Source organism: Amphiura filiformis, chromosome 11, assembly GCF_039555335.1.
Source record: "Amphiura filiformis chromosome 11, Afil_fr2py, whole genome shotgun sequence".
NCBI lineage: Eukaryota > Metazoa > Echinodermata > Ophiuroidea > Amphilepidida > Amphiuridae > Amphiura > Amphiura filiformis.
In genome coordinates this window covers 22,694,314-22,717,413 of record NC_092638.1, presented here as the reverse complement: position 1 = coordinate 22,717,413, position 23,100 = coordinate 22,694,314, and the positions used below count along the sequence as shown (strand labels likewise).

At 36.7% G+C, this 23,100-nt stretch overlaps 1 protein-coding gene and 1 long non-coding RNA gene across 2 annotated transcripts in view; both read right to left on the bottom strand.

Annotated features, from left to right (window-relative positions):
- LOC140164572 (uncharacterized) overlaps positions 1-21,947 on the bottom strand; it is a 43,461-nt gene extending 21,514 nt beyond the window's left edge. The window contains exons 1-3 of the mRNA XM_072187877.1: positions 21,862-21,947; positions 20,190-20,287; positions 19,862-19,988 (exon numbers count right to left, since the gene is read on the bottom strand). Coding sequence (XP_072043978.1) covers positions 19,862-19,988; positions 20,190-20,253 — 191 coding nt within the window. The 5' untranslated portion in view covers positions 20,254-20,287; positions 21,862-21,947. The remainder of the gene's footprint in view (positions 1-19,861; positions 19,989-20,189; positions 20,288-21,861) is intronic.
- LOC140164571 (uncharacterized) lies at positions 4,711-14,376 on the bottom strand. Its single transcript, XR_011860541.1, has 3 exons — positions 14,277-14,376; positions 7,832-8,137; positions 4,711-6,547 (listed from the first exon to the last, which is right to left on the bottom strand). It is a non-coding gene; the product is annotated as an uncharacterized lncRNA (long non-coding RNA).
- Positions 21,948-23,100: the final 1,153 nt, after the last annotated feature.

Genomic DNA, 23,100 nt, shown 5'->3' with positions numbered 1-23,100 from the left:
GAAAGATATCCTTCTTAAAAGGAACATTTTCTAGGGTGAAATTTTGTGTAGAAACTGAATCAGAAATAAAAAATGCATAATTATCAACTTGAAAATTTTCCCCATAGCACTGTACAGGCATATTTCTGCCCGAAGTCCTCAAATTTGAGCGAAACTTGTCGCAAAAAAAATAAGTCCTTCAAAACTGGGACTCTCAGGGCTAAACAAATATCAACTTGCTCAAGAGGAGGTCTTGGCTATAGCAAGTTTATATTTGTTTAGCTTTAAACCTCACAGTTCTGAAGGGCTTTTTTTTTTTTTGCGAAGGCCTTTATTTTGTTCACACCCGCCGAAATGTTAGGGGTAGTAACATATTACTAATTTATTTTGTCAGTACATTTAACCGAGTCAAGTTTTATACCACTATTTAATAACTATTGAAATACTGAACAAAAAGACACAAAAAGCATTTCAATAGCTCATACCATTGAGTTATGGCTTTTTCAAGCTCAAAATTAGGCGAAAATTGCATTTTTTCTCAAATCAATGGTCACCCTGACCCCCAACTTTCTAACCCTGTTACAAAAATAAAGAAATTGATTTATTCCATTTAATGATTTGAATATCACAAACGTGCCCTTGTCACATAATTAGCATAAACAATTAGGCACTACTCATTAGTTTTCATGTTCATACACTCACAGGAAATTAGCATGTGAACATTTTTCTCACCCTAAATCGGCCATTTTCGGCCAAAATTAGACCAAAAAATGATTTTTCTCAAAATCAGTGAAAATAAGGGGATTTAAGTGCCAAAATCTGAAAATATGTGACATTTTACCCCTAGAAACATTTAAGTACCAGGTAATCAATAATTTTGACTGTTTTCACCCTGAAATATTTTTTTCACACGTGTGTCCGCCAAAAGTAAGTCAAAGTTTGAATGCTGTCCCAGCAACTTTTTCAAATTTTGATGAAATTTTGAAAATTTTGTATATAATTTTATATAGATGAATCATGTCCCAAAGTTTATCCTAGTCTCACTGATTAACCTCCTGTTTTGGTCATATTTATCACAAATTTCCAGTCTCATGGAAAGACTCCCATTTTTGGGACCTTCCCAATGAAAGACCTCACCCACTTTTTCGGTGTCTAGGCTCTCACCGAAAGACCCTTTTTTTTCTAAAACCTATCCGGACATCACCGTCACTTCCAAAGTTGAGTGCCCCCCCTCCGACGGAACTCCCTTGTCAAAGAGATTATCTACAATTCAGGAACAATAGTCAACTCCCAAGATAGCAAGACAACGTTAACAATGTTCAGCATGGTCACGGTCGGTAAGCTGACACCAAGACAATGTTAGACCATTGTTAAATTATGGTTGCAATGGGAACGTCAGCCTAACATTGGGTCAACATTGTTATTCCAACCTTACATTATGGTCGGTATGTTAACGTCAAGCAGCCATCCTTAAAATGATGGTCAGCAGTGATGCTAGTAGCGTCATAGGGCAAGTGCCCCCCATCGATTGCAAAATTTAGAAAATCCCAAAGGAAAATTGCAAAGACACAGCTTGTGCCCCCACACTACGCCACTGACGGTCAGCATCAATTCAAGTTTGATATCAAGACAACATTGGCCGAACGTTGACAATGGTCGGTATGGTCACAGTCGGTAAGCCGATGCCAAGCCTATGTTAAACCAACGTTGACATGCCAACCTTAAATAATGACTAGATTGGGAACATCTGGCCAACGTTGGGTCAATGTTGTTATGCTAACCTTATAATATGGTCGGTATGCCAACATAGTCAGCCAATCTTAACATGACAGTTGGCATGCCAACGTTGTTGTGCCAACCTTAGATGATGGTCAGTATGCCCATTACATCGAGCCAATGTAGCCAGCCAATCTTAAAATGACAGTCGGCATACTAACGTTGTTGAGCCAACCTTAAAATGAAAATTCTATTTTATATTACTTTTTAAGAAAAAGAAATCAACATTTATAGTAAATGTTACCAACATTTACAGAAACTTTGATCAATATCCCTAAAAAGATGGACTTGGGTGGTTAATAGTCATTAAAATATATCTTATATTAAAAACACTTCTTCAACTATAAACACCCCATTAGCTCAATGACTTGTATAAAATTAAGGTACGGTAATCAATAATTTGTCTTCGTTGTAAAATAGAGAACCAGGTAATATAAGACTAAATGTAAGCATACATGTAGTATACACTAATAACTCATTTAAAAAAGATTTTTGTCTCATTGAGCTGGTTTGCTAATGGTTGGGTCAACGTTGGCTAACGGTTGGATCAACTCGGGTCAATGGATGGATTAATAATGTTGGCCCACAAATTATGTATTAGGCCAAAAAAAGTTTGCCTCAACCTTTTGGCTAAAAAGCTGTCCTATGTGATTTTTTTTGCAATCCTGTTTTAGGGCTTTTTGTTTAGCAAGAAGCAGAACACATGCCTTACTACGAAAATGTAGTTTGCCTATTCTAACTGTCACTTCTAAACCCCAAACCTATGCTCACTAAACCGTAACCCTGACCTAAAACTACACATCTGCTAAATAATTCAAACATTTAATAATTCAAACCCTTAAAAACTTGCAAAGTTCTGAAAAATCAAGATCACACAACGTGACAATGTAATGTCAATGGTGCAAAATTCAGCACCCCAAATGTTGATGTGCGACACTAATTTACTGTTATTTTATTCTATATTAAAACATTACCGAAGTAGGAGTACAAAAAGTTGCATTTTATGTGTTGAGGAAACCCTAATATTTACTCAGCATGACATGAAAATGAGTGAAAAGGTGATCTTTCCTCTGGTATACCAATATCAATCGAGCAGTAAAAAATTGATGGTGTTATACAAGGCGGAGATCTATTATAAGTAGAGTTGATTCTCCCGCTATTTCGTTCACAGAGCCAAGACTTGTATGCTCTTTCAATAGATCGATATTCAGAGCGAACGATGATACAGTTTTTGGAGTATTTATTTTTGACATTTTGTCTGAAATGATTGGAAATTGTTTTGTGCCCAAAATGTTAATTTTCTTGGAAACTTCAATGATTTTATCATTTAAAAAAATGCACTGGCGCATTGTGCTAAATCTCATTTTAAAAGCTATACGCGTGTGGTCCGGAGACAAACTTTTTTTTTTGGACTAAGATTTCGGTCAATGTTGGATTGACGTTGATTTTAGTGATTTCCAGTGAATCTACATACATGGGACAATTTCCAAATGCAATTTTCTCAAAATGCTGTTTTTGTGATATGCAGGTATAAATCTACATGTACATGCAGAAATTGTTACAGATATTCTCCATTCATTTGACAAAGTAAGGATATGACCAATTATAATTTTAATGTAAAACACCCCAAGACAAATTTGATGTCAAAAACTTACATGAATTTGACATCTAATAATATTAAATTGCAAATTGCAATTGCAGTTGTCTTATATGGCCTTGTTCATTAATAATAATAAATAAGCATTACAAAGTCATTCAAACCAGATCAATTATACACAAAACATACAATCATATCAATGATCATAACAGAGTGGTGAAATGCACACGACCGTATCCAAACAAAGGGCTGGGACACGACAGCATACAACCGTGCATACATCCCCCAAACACCATACCATGAGTGCTAGATGCACAGATATGGCTCCTGAGAGCTACAGCTATGCATCCCACACAACATGTGTACAAATAATAACAATCAATAGATAAGTGCAACAACAATTACAAAATGTGAGAAACAAATAAAAACATTACTTCAGCACAGAGCACAAACAATTCTGAGTTCACACAACCATTTCCCAACATAGCTGCTAGGAAGTAATTGTGTAAGTCCAACAATCATGAAATGAGAGGCCCACTATCATCAAACAATAATTACAAAATGAATAAATGGTCATGTGTCATAAGTTGGGACCCCTTTCTGTAACACATGGGAAATTTTGAACATTACAATGGCTTGATGAGGCTTGTTTTCTTAAGCATTTATTTATTGCTATGGAAAGAGTATAGATTACTCTTTAAAATGACACAAACTTTATTATTGTATAACTAGTATTATGGAAAATATGACATAATCATCACTTTAAGTGGAAAAGTGTTATTCCACCGCCAAATTAGGTATCCCAACTCATGGCGCAGGACCAAATCGACTAAATTTATACACAATATAGCAATTAAGACATTTATAAGGAAATATTTCTTATAAAGGGCAGTATACATATGATCATGTATGAGAAGCCCACCGACTGAGCACTGATGATGGGACAGTCGGTGTACCTCACATACAAAGTAACACATAATACATTCTTTAAATACAAAAAACATTGCACAAAGTGTGACCTCTCTCAAGCACACACAATCAGTAGCATCAGGGGAAGCTTAGGACTGACATGATTCCAGGGAGCCAGTCAGTGGGCCTTGCATAACATTCCGGTACATGAGTAATAAAAAGCATAACATGAAAAATACAACAACTCAGCAAGTAAAACAATCATATATAAAACAGCACAGTTCAATAGCCAATACATAGCAGGTAAAAACACTGAAACACATATAATTAAAATGAAAACAAGTATGTTTTTAATTTAAAGATGCTTTAAAACTAGTCACTGACATAGAACATTTGATTTGTAAAGGCAGTTCATTCCACAGCATTAGTGCTGTGTGTAGCAACAGCGAAATACCAGCTTCCATACAATTTAAATGTCTTCACTGGAGTAAGAATTTGGCAACGGACCTGAGCGAGCGAGTGGACTTGTATTCCACACTCAACTAAGAGATATAGTCCGGTGCAAACCCATTTAGTGATTTGTAAGTTATTAGCAAGATCTTATGTATAATAATACGCTTCCGTACTGGTAACCAAAGAAGCTGTTGCAGAACCAGTGTTATATGTTCATACTTTCTCACACGAGGTACCATCCTAGCTGCAGTGTTCTGCACTTCCTGTAGTTACCGATTTCATAATGCGGTAGTCCATAAAGAATTATGCTATTGCAGCTGCTGTCTAAGAGTGAACTCACGAAGGCATGGAAGAGTTTCTCAGTGGATGCATGATCGAGGTACTTTTGAACTTGACCAATTTAGCGTAGAGCGAAGGTAGATGCTTTGCAGATTTTATGCACATGAACGGATATACTAAGGTGTTTATCAATGGTCACACTAAGGTTCTGTGCTGAAGAAACTGCATGAACAGATTCCGAGAGAATATGAAGGCTTGGAATAGTATTACTTTTACGTAAGAACTTGGAAGTAATATGCAGGAATTCGGTCTTGCTTCTCAGTTTCATCTAATTGTCTGCATACATCCAGTTTTTCACATCATGGATGCAGGCAGTGTTCCAGATTGGAGATGGCAGTTGAAGTCTCTGACTGATTGAAGATCATGTAACAGTTGTGTATCATCAGCATAGAACATCAGCTCTATACCATCATGGGACGTTATTATGTCTTCTAAGTTCGAACAGAGCGGTGTACATGGTAAAATACAACAGGCGAAGCATTCATTCATTCATTCGATATTATGTGCCTTTTTATGTATGGACGTCTAATAAAGTGATGCTGTTGATTGAAAATCAGAATCACTTCAATTCATCCATGAGTGCAGCCTGATCTTAAGATTGTGAATAGAGGCCGGATTATGACAATCATGGTTAACACATTACTCTTTTCAACTGTGTGATACATCTACAAATAACTAATTGTATTTATGACCGATGGCTTAGGTATGTACTTTCATGGTTCATGTACCTGATTCTAAATGTACCATAAGTAAAGTGAAAGCCTGACTTTAATGTATTGATGTCACCACTTAAAGACAGACATTTATCTTCTGATGATTTCAGTCTAATTTAAATTTGGAATTCATTCAGTTTCTTGTAAACTTCATTGCTCAGCAAATTGTGCTGATAATCTATATTGAAAGTACTATTGGAGTAAGCAGCAGCAACTGCTTTGTTTGAAATGTAGTTACTACTGGTTTTGAATGCATCACATGATGAATGAGCTAGCAGACACTTAATAAACTAAGTTCTTAATTTGTTTTGTTGATGTAATTCATTCATGTCAGCTAGCCTTCATAGGCATAGTTTGAGGGTGCAGGCATGTGCTGCAATGGCCTGCTATACTACAGCATCTCTATCTAGATATTTTACATGATCCATTGACTGGCAAAGGTGGTGCAATCTCTGTACATGCTATTGAATGAATAAATCTAAAATCCAAACAGTTCAGTTTCACAAAGAGATGACATCCTTGAGAATCCTGTTGCTTCTTTAATAATGCGATCAAAATATCAATCTCTACTCTCTATAGATGCTGCTTACTCAGAGAATAAATCTAAAATCCAAACAGTTCAGTTTCACTAAAAGGTGAACACAACACAGCAGCTGTGATCCTTTGGAATCCTGCTGCCTCTTTGATCAACAATATTGGCAAATGCTATTACCAAATCCATGCACAAAACATAATCTGCTTCACATGTAGTGTCCTGGTTTGTCTGGTCAACTTGGGCAGTCTGTATAAAAACAAAAGATAATAATACTACATTATGAACAAACACAAACATCATATTCAGAAGTGGGAAATCAGGGTCAGAATTTTGGCGAGAATTGATTCTCGGAAACATTCTGGCAAACAGATTTGCATGAATCAAAGTAAATTCTCACAAACTTTTGTAGCTTACATAGAAGTTGATTTGCAAGAATCAAATGATTACCGCAAATTTATTCTGCAAGAATCAAGATTGATTCTCGCACTGTGAAACAAAATTCTGACCCTGGATGTGAAAGATTACAAAGGTTCAAAGTGACTTGTGCAATGTGAAAGTTTTGTTTTCCTTTTAAGTAATGTGTTGGTCCACCTTCATTGCAACGATTCTGCATTCTATTGACCAGGTTTCGAATGCATTGCTGTGCAGGTGACTCCATGCACGTTGCAGTATTCTCAGCAACCCTTGCAGTGTTGTGTTGTCATTTACATTCTTGTTTCCAGCTTGCTTCAGATGGTCTCAGAGATGTCCAATGGGGTTACAGTCTGGGGCTTGGCAGTGCACTACAGTCACTCGTTCAATTCCTCCATGGAATTACCTTGACCAGCAGTGCATTCGAAACCTGGCTAATCACATTCAATTGAAAATAACCACTCAGCCATGATTTAAACCATAATGACAAAATGTTGAACAAAAAAGTACCGCACATGTAATGTGTAACTAATCAGGCTACATTTCACACTTTAAATCAACTTAAGGGGCCTAACAGTTTTTTAGTTATGCCCAAATATGTCAGGGGGGACTTAATTTTTTGGAACCATTTACTACATCATACATGCTTGTGCATATTGCTAAACCAGATATCCGTGACCGTTATGGGCGCCCAGTTTAAATTCTTTCTTTGTGCTATGTGCCTGCAGTGTGACGTTTACATGGCAGACACTCACCTGACTCGAGAACTCCAGCTTCAAAATTGTACACAATAGTTTTGACTAAAGTCCAAAGCTATCGTTTTTCGGTAGATCAGTATTGCGATTTTTTGCAATGCATTACGCATATGTTAAATACCCTGTTCATGTTTACATTTGGATTTTAATGATTTTGTTATCTTGGGCCTTGATGAGGTATGGTGACACAAGAGGGCGCTGCACACTTTTTTCTCGGACACGAGGCCAAAAATTTTGTCATTTCATGTTAAGATAGATTATATAGGACAAAAAAAACTGTTTAGAAACAAAAATAACCAAAAAAGTCATTTTGGCTTCGATATAGCCCACTGGTATTTGAAGGTAGGCTTATCAAGCAACTCACCATTATAGGCTGATGATGTGCGACTTGATATCACGTCTCTCTACATGCTTCCTTCTTTTCACAGGTTCTCATAAATCGATGGCAGTTATGACAAAACCGTGGTGGGTGAATGTTGTTATGTGTAATGTCAACATTGCAGTATTGCAACAGTTTTGTATTCCTTAGTGATGTTTGATAACTTATCCACACCCTTACTGTCAAAACTTGTTCCAGGCAACTTTGATCCAGGCCTACGGAAATCTCTGCCACACATCCTAAACACCTTTTGCAAATTTTGCTGATGCTTAAGGAAAGACATATTTTAGCCTGTGAATGAAGGGAAAATAAAAATTAAATTACAATTTAAACGTGATTGTTCCAATCCCCCACATAAATAATCCGATTATGCGTCCCGGTTCGTAATACGCAAACAAGCACATGTAATCACCACGTAAGTTCACATACTAAAGATCGCATATTAAATGTGTGCATGAAGTTCACGAACGGAAGATACATTTCATAAGATTTTAAGAGCCAATCTTACTTATTATGTACGCATCTGTGATACAAAAAAGTTTAAAATTATTTTGGTAAATATTAACACCAACAACTCACATACATTATATACAGCACAGTGCCCTCATTCACCTTAAAAAAATCATGAAATCTCAGCCTCTCTGAGCCTTACTTACAAATGATAAACTTTGGAGGTGCATAATGTACATGTATTTACATTGTGAGCCATCATCATCCCAACCTGCATTTTGCATTTTTTGAAGTACCAAATGATTACATCACAAAAACCAAGGGGAAAAAATGGGATCTTTGATAGCGCAAAAATCCCAGCAAATCCAATGTTTTGATCAAAAGTGCCCTTGTGCAAACTTCTAAGCATCATAACCATGGAGGTCTTTAATTTCAAACTTGTTCAGACTTGGGCAGGCCCGTACGCAGGATTTTTTGGGGGGTGGGCGATTTTGTGAAAAGTGGACTTTCTTCTCCAAATTTAACGTACAAAAAAACTGATTTTTTTGCTTGCTACTCTCGCGAATTCTTATATTTTGGGACTTTTTGTATAATTTTGCAAATTTGGGGAGGTGCGGTCGCACCCCCCGCACCCCGCCTGCGTACGGGCCTGGACTTGGGATAAGTTTAATTTTGCAGCAACAAGTTTTTGGGATTTTGATGGCACACATAGATACTGTTAGCAGAGGTCAAAGCTCTTGAAAATTTTCCTATTTTCTCAACTTTTTACATGCCTAAATTTGAACACTCAAACGTCACCTGATTCTAAATAGCATCTCATCAAAGAAGATGTAATTCTCTGCAAGAACTGAAACAAGGCGGTTCTCGAACCATGAGTCTCGCCTGCTTTTGTGACCGCCTGCTTTCATGATAACTTTTAAGTAAATGAACCTGCAACAACCCATGAAGATCGACCTCTAAATGACCTTCCAAAAATTTGGCTCTACATGTAAATCTTGGCTGAATCCACAAAGTTTCATGCCTATACAATAGTTTTTAGTAATTTGACCTCATCTGACCCCTTAATGACCCCAAAATGACCTTCCAAAAATTTGACTCTAAATGTTGACTGTACCCAAAAATTTCATGCCCATACAACAGTTATTAGTAATTTGACCTCAGATGACCCTGGATGACCCCAAAATGACCTGAAAATCTAATCAGGTAGAAGGCATGCGTGCATTCTAAATTTTTTGTGCGCCTCGTGCATTATTGTTAAGTATTCATCAATTGTGTAGGGGCCTACTCTCAAGTTTCAAATCAACAAAATGTGTACGTGTACACTTTACAATTTTGGTGTATTATCACTATGACTGCAAGAAGTAATAACTTCAAATTGTAATTTTTAGCTAACAAGTTAATGACCATATAGGCGTAGATACTGGGGGGGGGGATAAATTCCCACCCAATATTTTGAAAAAGAGGGGTGGTTCATACAATCATCCCCCCAATGTTGACGCCTGGTAGGCCTATATGGGTTTCTGACCAAATTAACCCTGATTTGGGCAATTTGGCCATTTTTAAACCTAAAAGTGCCAAATTTATTGTACTCAGCAAAATTCATTCCAAAAATTTTTGATGTCCAAGGTTCCAACTTTCCCAACAACCCCCCCACCTAAGTATTTATGAACACTCCCTTAGGTAACTGAAAACAATTCTTGTAAAGTCACTTATCTGAAAATGTCAAGCAAATCCTGATATTCTTGGGAAAGAATGGTGGTATTAAGGGACCGTTCGCAAACACTTGTTAGGGGGGGCTGATGCAAAAAGGGGGGCCTGAAAATTTTTGACCCTCCTAAGAGGGGGGCCAGAAAAAAATGACCAATTTTCCTGGGAAAAATGGAGTTTATATACTTTTCTATGGGGTTGACCCATCATTTTCATGTCAGAAAGGGGGGGCCTGAAATTTTGAGATCTCAAAAGAGGGGGCAAAAATTGAGTTTATATACTTTTCTATGGGGTTGACCCATAATTTTCATGTCAGAAAGGGGGGGTGGGGGCCTGAAATTTTTGAGATGTCAAAATATGGGGGGCAAAAAAATGTCGCAATTAATTTTTTTGCATCATGCCCCCTTAGTGTTTGTGAACGGTCCCTAAACAAAACTCAATTACATTGTATCGATGAAAGCAGTTGTTAAATAAATCGAAATCCATAATTTTAATGTCATTGTTAAGAAAAAATACAAATAATGCTCAGAATAATGTAAAACGTAATCGCACACACCTCACGGAGCTTAACCTAATTTCGTGCAACAAAAACCAGTCACCTATGGACCCTGTCCAATAACCGGAACAGTATAACAATTGAAATGGCAGGACAGATTTTTTTCGCTGACTAAGTTGAGAATGGACCGTCCCACTTGATTTGTGAAAAGGTCGCGAACCATTTTGGTGGACCCAAGTAACTGCCTAAAATGAGGCAAAATTGAAAAGAAATGTGGTTTTAAATAATATTGAACTTTGGAATTAGCAAAGTGTAAATCATGATGAGTCTAATATTACCGTACATACTATAGAAAAATTATCAAGTTTGTGTACATCGTGGAACATAGGTAGTAAGCAGTTGTACGCAGATAGCCTCGCTATATGGACGCGTAGAGTAGCCTTGTATGGCTGTACGCATGTGTACTTTTATTTTTTCAAATATCTTAAAAATATAAAATAAGATAAGAATGTATTAACTACTAAGGTTTGCCCGTCATATTATACGTAGCCAGGGTTCGCAGGTTTTTCCCGCAGGTGGAAAAAACCGCGGTTTTAACCACGGTTTTAACCACTTGGCAAAAACAGTTTTTGCCAGTTTTTGCCGGCAAAAATGGCAAAAACTAAAAAAGTGATTTAAAGTTCAGATTTTTGATCTCATAATGAATTATTAAATTAAAAAATTATTTTACGGCGTGTAACAAGGCCAGATTTTGTAATTAAAAATAACATATTAAGAAATTAAAGGCATGCATTTTCATTGCTCACTTAGTGTGCACATTTAACTGACATCTGGCATATCATGTTCAAAACTTTTTCATTTTAAGGACTTGATGAGACAAAAAATATGTTGAATTATTCATTAAAAGTTGAATGTTTACTGTTTATGAGCTTTCTGTATACCGTACTTGTTAACATTTGAGTGACTATATACATAAGTTTTTGCCAGTTTTTGCCATTTTTTCTTGTTTAAACCAGGCAAAAACTGGCAAAAACAGAGTTTTTGCCATTTTGCCGGTTTAAACCAGGCAAAAACTGGCAAAAACAGGTTTTTGCCGGCAAAACCGAACCCTGTACTTAGCCAAGAAAGACCCTAGATTTTGACTGCTCACAGCTCCAAAAGCGTCAGCTCCCAAGACCCACCACCTCAAATATCCGGGGGAGCATACCCACCAAAATTTTTTGATGTACCCCCCCCCCCCAGGTGTGTTCTAGGTGAATTTGGCTGACTACATGTAGCATGTGGTAAGGTTTGCCTAGCATACCTACATACATGCTGCATGCACAGGTAAGCGTTGGATTCCTGCACTTAGAAGGAGGTAATGAATATTGATACACTACATCAGTTAACATCACTGTCCTGGTTCTGAGCATCGGCTGCAAACATTTCTGTATGATGAGTAATTTGTGGGGGTGGGGGTGGGCTGATATGATATTTATATAATTATAACAGAGGCCACAATTTTGTCAAGACTTTTGGAGATTTATTTAAGATTTAGTTAAAGCCATATTATAACATTTGCAGAGAAGAACGCCCTCAAAAAATTTTAAATTCAGGTTTGTTTTTGCACGATTGTAATGTACTTTAGTAAACAAAGATTCTCTGCAAAAAAGACTTCACATGCAGGCGCTGTAGTTTTGTCAAAATCCAAGATTTTGAATAAACCACAATGGAAATATTACTCGAATTGAACGTGTATTCGATGTCAACACAGTACTACGTTACACGGCGTATGGGACACACACACATGCCAGAGGATCGTACCATATTACAACCGCCGGAGCAACATGCACTGGCGCTAGTAGTACTAAATTTCGCTTTTCTTTGCTTTACCTCACCTGTTCGGCTCAAAATTAAAAGGGGTTGATATATCTCAGTGATATCTGACAGTAAATGCTAACATTTTATTGAAAATGAATACTAATTTATTTTTAAAGAAATGTTATAATATGGCTTTAAGTTGAGCTAAGCTTAAGTTTTCCAAAGTTATTGAAAACGTCATAACATAAACAGTAGGTAACCCAGGCAAACCTTAGTTAACACATTTGCTAGTCGGCCAATTTCGCCGACAATGTCAATGCATATTTACATAGAAATTTAAAACAACTGGCCGAAGAAGGAAACGTACATAAATATGTTTTCTATACTTCACTTGACCCAAATATATGATTTTTTATGGTGATAAGTCACTCGCACATGGAATTTTAGAGGATTTGGATAGCAGTTCCATTAAAAAAGCTGCTATCATAATGAGACTAAGATCTAGAAACACCCCCGAAATGCCGTTTTGGGGAATTTTGCTAGCTGAAACTTTTTGATGAAAGTCAATCTTTGACAAGATGTAAACTTTGCTATGGAAAGTGCTATGAAAAAATGGTTTTCAGTTTTGGCTTTGTTTACTCAAGGGCTTTGATTTGATATATAAAATGATGCAGTTTGATGGCAAATTTGAATTCACCTAGCATACCTATAAACAGTGGAAGCCTTCATAGTCAATGCAACAAAGCATTTCGCAAGTCACTAAATCTTCACGCGAGTCACCAGGTCATTTCAGTTGGTGTGATATGCACATTGTGCACCTTAATTACCGAGTTGACCAAAAGAAAAAGAAATATTCATGACCTCCTTCTAAGTGCAGGTATCCAACGCTTACCGCATGCACTGCATGTGGATAATTGTGATTCACATGTCATTGCTAACTTTTTTACGCGTCTATCAGACAGGGTCTAATTCTGCATAAAACCGGGCAACGTTATTTCTATAGATCTGCTGCGCATTTAAATTGCATTGTATTGCATCGTAATTTCATTTGTGTCTATGCTAATTATGTTTACACAACATGAACTCACATGTTTTAAAGCAAATTCGCCGATAATAGGTGATCAAAAGCGATCGGAATGTTACAAAAGTACAGATCGCATTCAGCTTACTTCATATGAGATGATCTTTGGAAAAATACGGCATAATTTGTCTTGGTGTTTGCGGAATGCCATGCAGTAAAATATTAATACGCTATGGCAATTCGTGATTGACAACTAACAATCGGCGTGTCCTTCAGATCCTCCACTGTCAATTTCTTATCCACTCACTAATCCTCACAAAAGCTTTGTGTTGATTACGTAATGTGTGGAGGCAAATTGCAATAAGTACAATGAAATAATGAGTAGGGCGGGCTCTGAGGCGGGTTCCTTCTTCATCTTACGTAACAGTATTGTTCTCCAAAAAAACCCGGAAGCTTGTCGTTTGGAGCTCTAGCTGAAATACAGCAAGATAATGTAAGATAGTAAATGTAAACCTGTATTTTAGCTAGAGTCTCTCGAGCTAGCGTCTATACATGTATAAACCTCTACAATTAGCAATCGGTTCTCAATATTATACATGTATGTGACCTTAAAATATTACTAATGTGTTTTAGTCAACACTCACCACTAGTCCGAATAATCATACCCAGAACAAAATATTAATTTCTGACATGATCGTGTACTGGGTCTGAACTGTTTCCATATGAAATCTTGATGGCAAATTGGACAATAGAAGCACATGGTTCTACGTGACAGCTTTTTAATCCCTATTCAGGTTACGTGAATCACGCTATTGTGGACCATCCTTCTGATACTTGAGTGTTTGGACAAGCGGAACGGTTTTTTTTTTTTTTTCTGTTTGTAAACAAACCAGGAGGTCGAAATCGTCCTCCTCGCCGAATACGAAAGTCAGCGTAATAGTACGGCACTGACTCACCACCAGGCTTGGGTCCTTTAATAATGTTAAATTATACCTTCAAACATGTCGCGATTCTCGGTACGTACTTTCCAAGTAGGCTGCCATTGTATCATGTGCTTGAAGGAGAGCCTGTTTTCAAGAGGAGCACCACTGTGGTAGATGAAATGGCGTAACATGTCTATCATCATTTTATACCGGAAGTGACTCCTAAATTACCTTTAACCCTATAAAAAAATACCACATGATACATTGGGTATAACAATTCATGTGTGAACATAACATCATTCTCCTATTTTTTTCTTAGCTAATAAAAATTGTTGAAGAAATTTCGATTTATACCGGAAATGACCCCTTAATGACCTTTGACCCCAAATCTGTGTACACCACATTGACACTGTGTAATAACAATGCATGTGTGCAAGTGGCATCACTGTCCTACGTAATTTGTGGGAGAAGATGCATTTTAAAGGTATTTCGTTTTATACCGGAAATGAGCCCTTAATGACCTTTGACCACAAATAACAAAATACCATAGATACATTGGGTAAACACAATTCATGTGTGAACATACCATCACTCTCATATGTTTTTCTTAGCTAATAAAATTTTTCGAAGACATTTCGATTTATACCGGAAATGACCCCTTAATGACCTTTGACCCCAAATCTGTGTACACCACATTGGCACTGTGTAATAACAATACATGTGTGCAAGTGGCGTCACTGTCCTACGTAATTTGTGGGAGAAGATGCATTTTAAAGGTATTTAGTTTTATACCGGCAGTGACCCCTTAATGAACTTTGACCCCAAATAAAAAAATACCACATATACACTGGGTAACTGCAACTCATATGTGAATATACCGTTACTGTCCTATGTTTTCCTTAGCTAATAAAAAAATTTGAAGGTATTTCGTTTTATACCAAAAGTGACCCCTAAATGACCTTTGACCCAAAATCTGTGTACACCCTATAGACACTGGGTGATTGCAATGCACATGTGCAAGTGGCATTACTGTCCTATGTAATTTATAGAAGAATATGCATTTTGAGTTAAATTCACGTTTTTGACCCCTATGATCCGTGGGTGACCTTTGACCCCACGAGTTTCATGTGACATGTAGGGGCACGGTCAATGATTATTATGACCAAGTTAGGTGAAAATCGATGTAAGCATGTGAGTGCTAGAGCAAATGTAATGGTTGACAGAAGAAAGAAGAAAGAAGAAGAAAGAAGAAAGAAAGAACCTGTAAGAAAAAAGACACAGCCGTGACTAACGTCACGGCTGTGTAAAGATCCGATAGCATCACAAGACCTAGCCGGTGTCCCGGCTAGGTAAGAAGAAGAAAGAAAGAATTGAGAAGAGACAGCACAAGCCGACGTTTGACGTCGGCTTGTAAGAAGAAAGAATTGAGAAGAGACAGAACAAGCCGACATCCGTCGTCGGCTTGTAAGTAATTTTCCTGAAAACACTATTTTAGAATATATGAGTTTATGAGACACTTCCCCAATAAGGCACAAAGCGTGTCTGTATGACATTACTGGTTGACATACGATAGAGCGCCCAATAAATAACTTAGAAAAATATTCTTGATGTCCTTTAACATTTCGCCATGGTTAGCTATGGATATATCAGTCAGCCACCTGGACAACCGATTCTTTAGAATTGCTTAGTCGCGCTAAAAGTCGATCGATACATGTTAAAATCAGCACAATTCTGAGATACACCTTTTTGCTATGAGATTAATTTTCTCGGTCAAATATAAAGCAATAATTTTTTTTCCTTCAGTAATGTCTGTTAAAAACTTGGTTCTTGGATATACATTTTTTTTTTAAATCCTGGTGTTAAAATTAAGCATCAAATTGTGTCTTTTAGTGTGATATTTTTTATTTTTATAGGCCTTGAATTCGCCCGCGAGCTTTTTACGGAATTCATGTTTCAGCGTCTTAAACTAATATAGTTTGCTAAAGAAAGATATTTCCCACCTATGTAAGGCACATCGTGTGGGTCTATATGTTATAGTTTTGTCAGAATTTCCGTTTTTGTTTTACCCTTTTTCCCTTCATGCTCCTAAAATGTCCAACTCAGTACTTTTATCTCGAGAGCAACCAGCAGAAATAGTCGATATTTTCTTTGTTGTGATCCAGGTCAATTTTCCATTGAAAGCAAATTGCCCGACCAGCGAATTGGTAGCCCAAATCCCCAATTGGGTGTTCTGGTTAAACATGATCAGTATGAGCGCTATAGGCCTGGGAATACCTTTGCTCTATTGAAGTTCTGGCAACACTGTACCCATGCCGGTATTCCTATTAAACCCAGGGATATCGATCCACAATGCTAGTATTAGCCTTAGATTTCACGCGTTGATTTTGAAATTTTTTCAGCCGACAGTAAAAGATGGTGAAATCAAAACGGAAATTCTGACAAAACTATGATATATCGCTCACGGTGATGTGCGTTAGAAAGATCCTTCATTAGCGAACTATCTTACTTTGAAAAGCTAAAAGGTTGATCCAAAAAAAGGCTCGCGGGCAGAGTTTAAGCCTATCAAAATCGAAAATCTTACACTAAATGACTAAATTTCACGCCTAAGTTTAACACTAGGATTTGAAAAAAATACAGTATCAAGCACTACAATTTTTCCTGACATTTACTGAAAAAATGAAAAGGATTGCTTTTTATTTGGCCGAGAAAATTAATTTTACATTGAAAAGGTGTAACTCAAAATTTAGCTCATTTCAACACCAAATTCGATCGTTTGTATTGCCTCATTAAATGACTGAGTGAGCCTTGAATAACAAAAGAATCGGTTGTCCAGGTTGCTGAGTGATATTCTGTAGATATAGTTCATTGATTGAGGACAGTGACCATTGTTGAGGAGTTAAGAAGATAAATAAATGCCAGAAGCTATTGTCAGTCAGTCATCCGGTCACAGAATGACCACGATTTTCTTTTCACAGCGCTTGCCGTGGTCATGGAGATTGCTGGAAATAGGTCTTTGAAAGATTTGTTTTTTTGTGTCTTTGAACGACAAATTGGTTGAGAGAACTACAGGGTGTCCCAGAAAAATGACCGATTAAGCCAAATTGGACTTCACGTACACAGAACTTTAGTTAGTTGAAAGGCTCAGCTTCCGTCTGAAATCCTTTATTTTTTGGTGGGGTGAAATTTTATTCAGGTTTTAGTTCAGTAAAATTTGCGCATTTCGACTACACATTTTACCATTTAAATTCACATTTTTTTTCAAATAATTTAATGATATGTAGATGTAATGTTCCTTTACCTGCTGAAACATGAAGTTCTTTCAACCAATTTGTCAAAAACAAACAATTCTAATATTTGAAAGAACCATTTTCAGTCATCTCCAAAATATTGCAAAAGTCATGTGAAGAGAAAATCGAGGTCAAACCATATGACCCAATAACTGACTGTTGTGGTGGTTATTTAGTTCATTAGCTTTTATTGATTGCTATTATTATATGTGTGAATGGACATGTCACAAAAGGATAGGTTGTCTCCATAGGGCCTATAGTTAAGCGGTTTTGTTTTGTTTTGTTTTTTGGAACTGGCCGGTAACTAAAGGTGGGCTTACACGATGAAATTTCCATTGCAAGGCCCATTACTTAGTGGGTGAGATTATGTGCTCACTGACCATGCAGCTGTGCAATTGATCAAAATAGACGAAGCAATGTTCGGCCTTGCAATTCCTTGAGCGTGGCCATAGGTTTGGGATATACTCAAAACATAAGTAGTGGTTAATGATTTTCGTATTAATATCAAAATGGCTCATGTGTTGTCCTGAAAGCAAAAGATTGCCATCCTCTCCTGTATGTCTATACAAGTTTCCATAAATAAAAGGCTAAGGAAAACTAAGATCAAAAGGGCTAAACACCACCACCAACAACAACATAGGCCTACAAGTGTATTATTATGTAGCATGTGCACACATTTATCATGTTGTGGATGGTGAATGAAGCTGGTCCCTACACATTCCCAAATGAAAAAAGTGTTCACTCAGCTGATTGGCTGAAGGAGGTTAGATTGCATGCAACAACCTTGAAAGTAGAGCATGTCTCTACCTTTTTGCCTGTTGCTCGGGGGATTAATTTGCCTGATGCTTGGGGGATTAATTCCTTGCAAATCCAAAATACACGGAGCAATTTTTTTCCAAGGTCTGTGCAACAGGCAATTGCATGGAAAATTGCATCGTGTAAGCCGGCCTTTAGTCTTTTATTGGGCGTTTTATCGTTTATATTTTGATCAGTAATGCAATCTCCAGTCATGTAAAACGCCAGACAGGTCAAACCAGTTTTGATACATGCCTTGACTTTTGGTCGTCTGATTATAACTCGCTAATAAAGACATGTCTTAATAATGAGCATGATAATTGTGTTTTCAGCTAAAACCCGTTTTTAAATCATTTAAATTTTCTATTGCAGAAGATATGTCCATTTATTCAAGGCTACTATTGCCCATTGCATACGTGGACAGTACTTTACAAAAAATATCACAGAAAGACCTGTGAAAAACAAAAAATCACATGTCAAATATATTTGTCATCCTAATTTTTACCTCATTTTGACCAAGCCCTATTGTGCTATTGACTGGTACTTAGAAAAGATAAATGATAAGAATGGCGAATATCGATGACTAGTAGTTTTGTTATTTTCACAGGTCTTTCTGTTTCGATTTTAAAGGGGTCGGATAGCAACGTTTGCACAGTATTTTGTGGGGTATGAGAGCACATGAGACAGATCAATTTGTATCCCTAATCCAAGGAATGTCCTTCTGATATAATAATTGTGATTCCTTTTTGTTTTAATTCGCGATATCATACAATTTTATGTCAAATCATTAAAAATTTATATTTTTGGCATTCTTCGAAGTAAACTTTATAAATCTAATGGCAGGTGTATGTAGCTGGGAGGAAAAGCCGTCCATCATATAAAAAAATTTATCTTTCGTATTGAAGATATACATTCTTCCTTAAAAGACCTACAAATTTTAGGTCATTTTGATTCAAAATTTTCAAAGTACATATCATTAGATTTATAAAGTTTCCTTCGAGTACTGTTAAATATAAAAAATATTTTAAAAAAATTCAATGTTAATAATTTGCCATAAAATTTGTATTATATCGCGAATTTTAAAAAAATCAAAATTATTTGATATCAGAAGCACATTTTTCGTATTCAGAATACAATTTGACGATCCCAGGAGTATTTCTTGATCCTACCATCCTCTTTTTATGAAATTGTTCAGTATAAAGCATACTCCCAAAATTTCAGTTGATTCCGATTTTGTGTTTCCGAATATGCATGACTATAAAAAAATAAAAAATAATGTATTTCACTGCTCTATAGGCCACTGCTGTAATTTCGTTCTGGTACACCAGAACGTAATTACAATTTGACGATATTTTTGCCAAACGAATTTTAATTCGTATCTGCAAGAAATGTTTTGGACATAAACATTATATGTAGCCAGATGATTCCAGGGGTATGAAAATCTTAACTTTTTTTGAGAAAAGTGGGGGATGAGGCTGTGGATCACGAAATGCCCTTTTAAGGCACTGTGCATAAAATGCCAAAACATTACCTTACCATCTTTTCATCAACGTACTGCTATCACCATCATCATCATCACCATCCGCAACAGTTGTCGTGCCCGTAGTTGTCGTGCCCTGGACACTAAGTTCATCAGGCTCTTCATCGATTGATTTTGTTGCATCTTTGAATTGAATTTAACATTTTAAAAAATGTATCAAAAGTAATAAAGTGGTCACTAGGCTATATAATTAGATATTAGGTATGCCGCCCGCCCATTGAGCAATTGTGGCTCCTTTGTAATTTTGACATTTTTCTAATAAAATACTTATGTAGAATGTAAAATATGTATGTAGAAGTTTTTTGTTTTGTTTTTCAATTTTACCTGTCATGGTAATGCCCACGTAGAACGCTAGGATCCCGATCAGAATGGTCGAGAAGATCTTCATGATTTCAAATTTTCTTTTTAAACCGTGACGTATCCTATTAACACAAAATTACAGCAAACATTGACATTTTATACAACATGGTTTTACTTGATTTGAACAAACCAGGGCAGATGCGGCAATTATGAAATATTGAAATACAAGCAAATATAGCCATAAAACACAAGAGCTACATTTCACACTTTGGGCCTAGGCTAGTCCGATGAGTAGGACTTTTTTTCCAAGTTACCAGACTATACACATTTCACACTATGATCACTATCTCACATGGCGCAAGAAAGACGAATCGCGAAAGTCCAGTCACCGCGCCGCCTCGGGAGTCGCGGTTAGTGGATATTTGTGGTTAATCTTTCTTGAGCGATCAGAGTATAGTTGGTAAATTAAGAGAAAAAAAACCAGGTCCTACTCGTCGGACTAGCCTAGGCCTAGGGGCCACGATATAAGGGGCCAAAACAAAATTTTGAGAGAAAAAATAATAACAATGAAAAATATTTTAAAAAAAAAATATTAAAAACATAAAGGAAGAGGAAGTTGGTATAAGTTGTAATGTACATCTTCCTTTGGCCCAGTTTAAGGACTCGGACACCGATTGGTGTTATTCTTAGACCGGTTGGTGTTATTCTTAGACCGGTTGGTGTTATTCTTACACCGGTTGTTGTTATTCTTACACCGATTGGTGTTATTCTTAGACCGGTTGGTGTTATTCTCACACCGATTAGTGTTATTCTTAGACCGGTTGGTGTTATTCTTACACCGGTTGGTGTTATTCTTACACCGGTTTGCGTTATTCTTACACCTGATGAAACACTAGAGAAACATCACCGTATTCAGTGTTCCATTCGCGACGATCATGTTTCTGCATTGACACCCGAACACCAAAAGTAAGACCAAATGCTTCACGCCAGCACAGTGTTGCACATTTTACACCGGCGTTTTTAAAATGCACAAATCCAAAATGAAGTCAACACCGTCCCTTTGGTTTACAAGTTATCACACTTTGAATTTGTATCTAAACACATCCTATTAACACTTAGCCTATATCCGCCCTAAATACTCTACTTGCTACCGTTTAGCTAAGCGACATATTTAGATATCAAACATCAACCTGTATATAATCTAAAGACAAGCTAAACACCACTGTTTAGCTTGTCTTTAGAATATATTCAGGTGGATGTTTGGTATCTAAACATAATTATATAATGTTACGAAAAGCTATTTAGGATGGTGTATAAGTGTTTAGGATGCGTTTAGATACAAATTCAAATTGTTATAACTTGTAAACCAATGGGACGGTGTTGATATTATTTTGGATTTGTGATGTGTATAAGATAGATTTCAATATACGAAACCTTTTTCTAAAAAGGTACATGTAGATTATAATAACAATTTGGTTAAACGCCCAACGTGTTTACAAAGTGGTACAGCTATGGATTTAAAGTGCAGCTAGCCCAACATTGAAAGAAAAAACATGCTACATTAACTATACTTGGTTTAAGACATATTTACACAAAACTGTAGACATTCAATGCAAAACGGTCAAATCCAGAATTCATTCATTTCCAACAGAGCAAATATACAAAGGTAAAACAATATTAAAAGTAAAATTCTTACCTTAAAATTCGGTTCGAAATGGCTGAAGTATTTGTCGTTCACAAATCGCAGCAAAATTCACTTCTGTTCTGATTTTCGAAATTCGGTGCAAACTGCAAAACCCAACTTTAGTTACTTATTTATAAGGTTTATTTAGCCTCAGGGTATACCATCTGTATTTTCTCCTATTGGGTTTTTTTCTATTCTCATTGTTCGTCAATACATTCCAGTTCTTAACAGTTATATGTAATATTAATAGATTCAGAAAAGACAATGACGTTTTTCCATGAATTTTGCTGAGGTGACATACATGTGTTATCATGATTAAAACATAATATCAGTAGGCGTGTCAGAATAAAAACTTAATGACTGTATTATGTTCTTATTATTGTTTTTATTTAAAGGTGGGTGGTTCGATTGTAACACGTGATTTTTTTTCGACCTCACATTGAGGCCCTTCGCTCAGACATTTGGATTCTAGAAACAAAATTGTATATCACAGTGCCCCATAGAACCGTGCATGATTTCCGAGGTTTCAGGCATATTCACTGGGCTGTATCATGGTTACCAGCGACTAGAATAGTCTCACCTGATACCAAAATATGAATTTTAATGGCGTAAATCGGGTCACATACCTTTAATAAAAGTAACTTATTGTGAGGAAACGTGGGAAGGAAATGTGTGTTCGCGTGTGAGAGGGCGGGGTGTGCGTGTTGGTTGATGTATGTAGGAGTGGGGTGATCAAGTAAGTGTGGTATCGGGTTAGGTAAATTATCCGTAGTTTGGCGTGTGGTGTAGTTGGGTTAGGACGAAAATAAGTGTGTGGCATATTGTTAGATTAGCTCTGAGATCTGAAATCCTCATGAGTGCGCTGAATGCCACACTGCCTGAATGTCCATGTCTATTTTTTTTATTTATCATTTCAATTTGTAAGCGCTCTTTAGCAAAGTCATAGTTCATTGAATTTACAACCGTATGACAAAACAGGCGAATTGCAATTTAAAGAGCATTGGCCATTGCTCATTCTAGTGACGCTAGTATATGGACAATATATATACAGTCATGGACAAAAGTTTGGAATATTTTCTAGCATAACCCTGTTTTTAAGTGCAGATTTCTTACCATCAATGACCCGTCAGCCATTCAAAATGGATCACGGGTGTCTGTCAAAGTCATAGGTATCATTCCATATCACACAATACCTAATGTAGGACAATGGCTTATTATGCTTGACCAATGAACTATATCGGGCGTCATTTT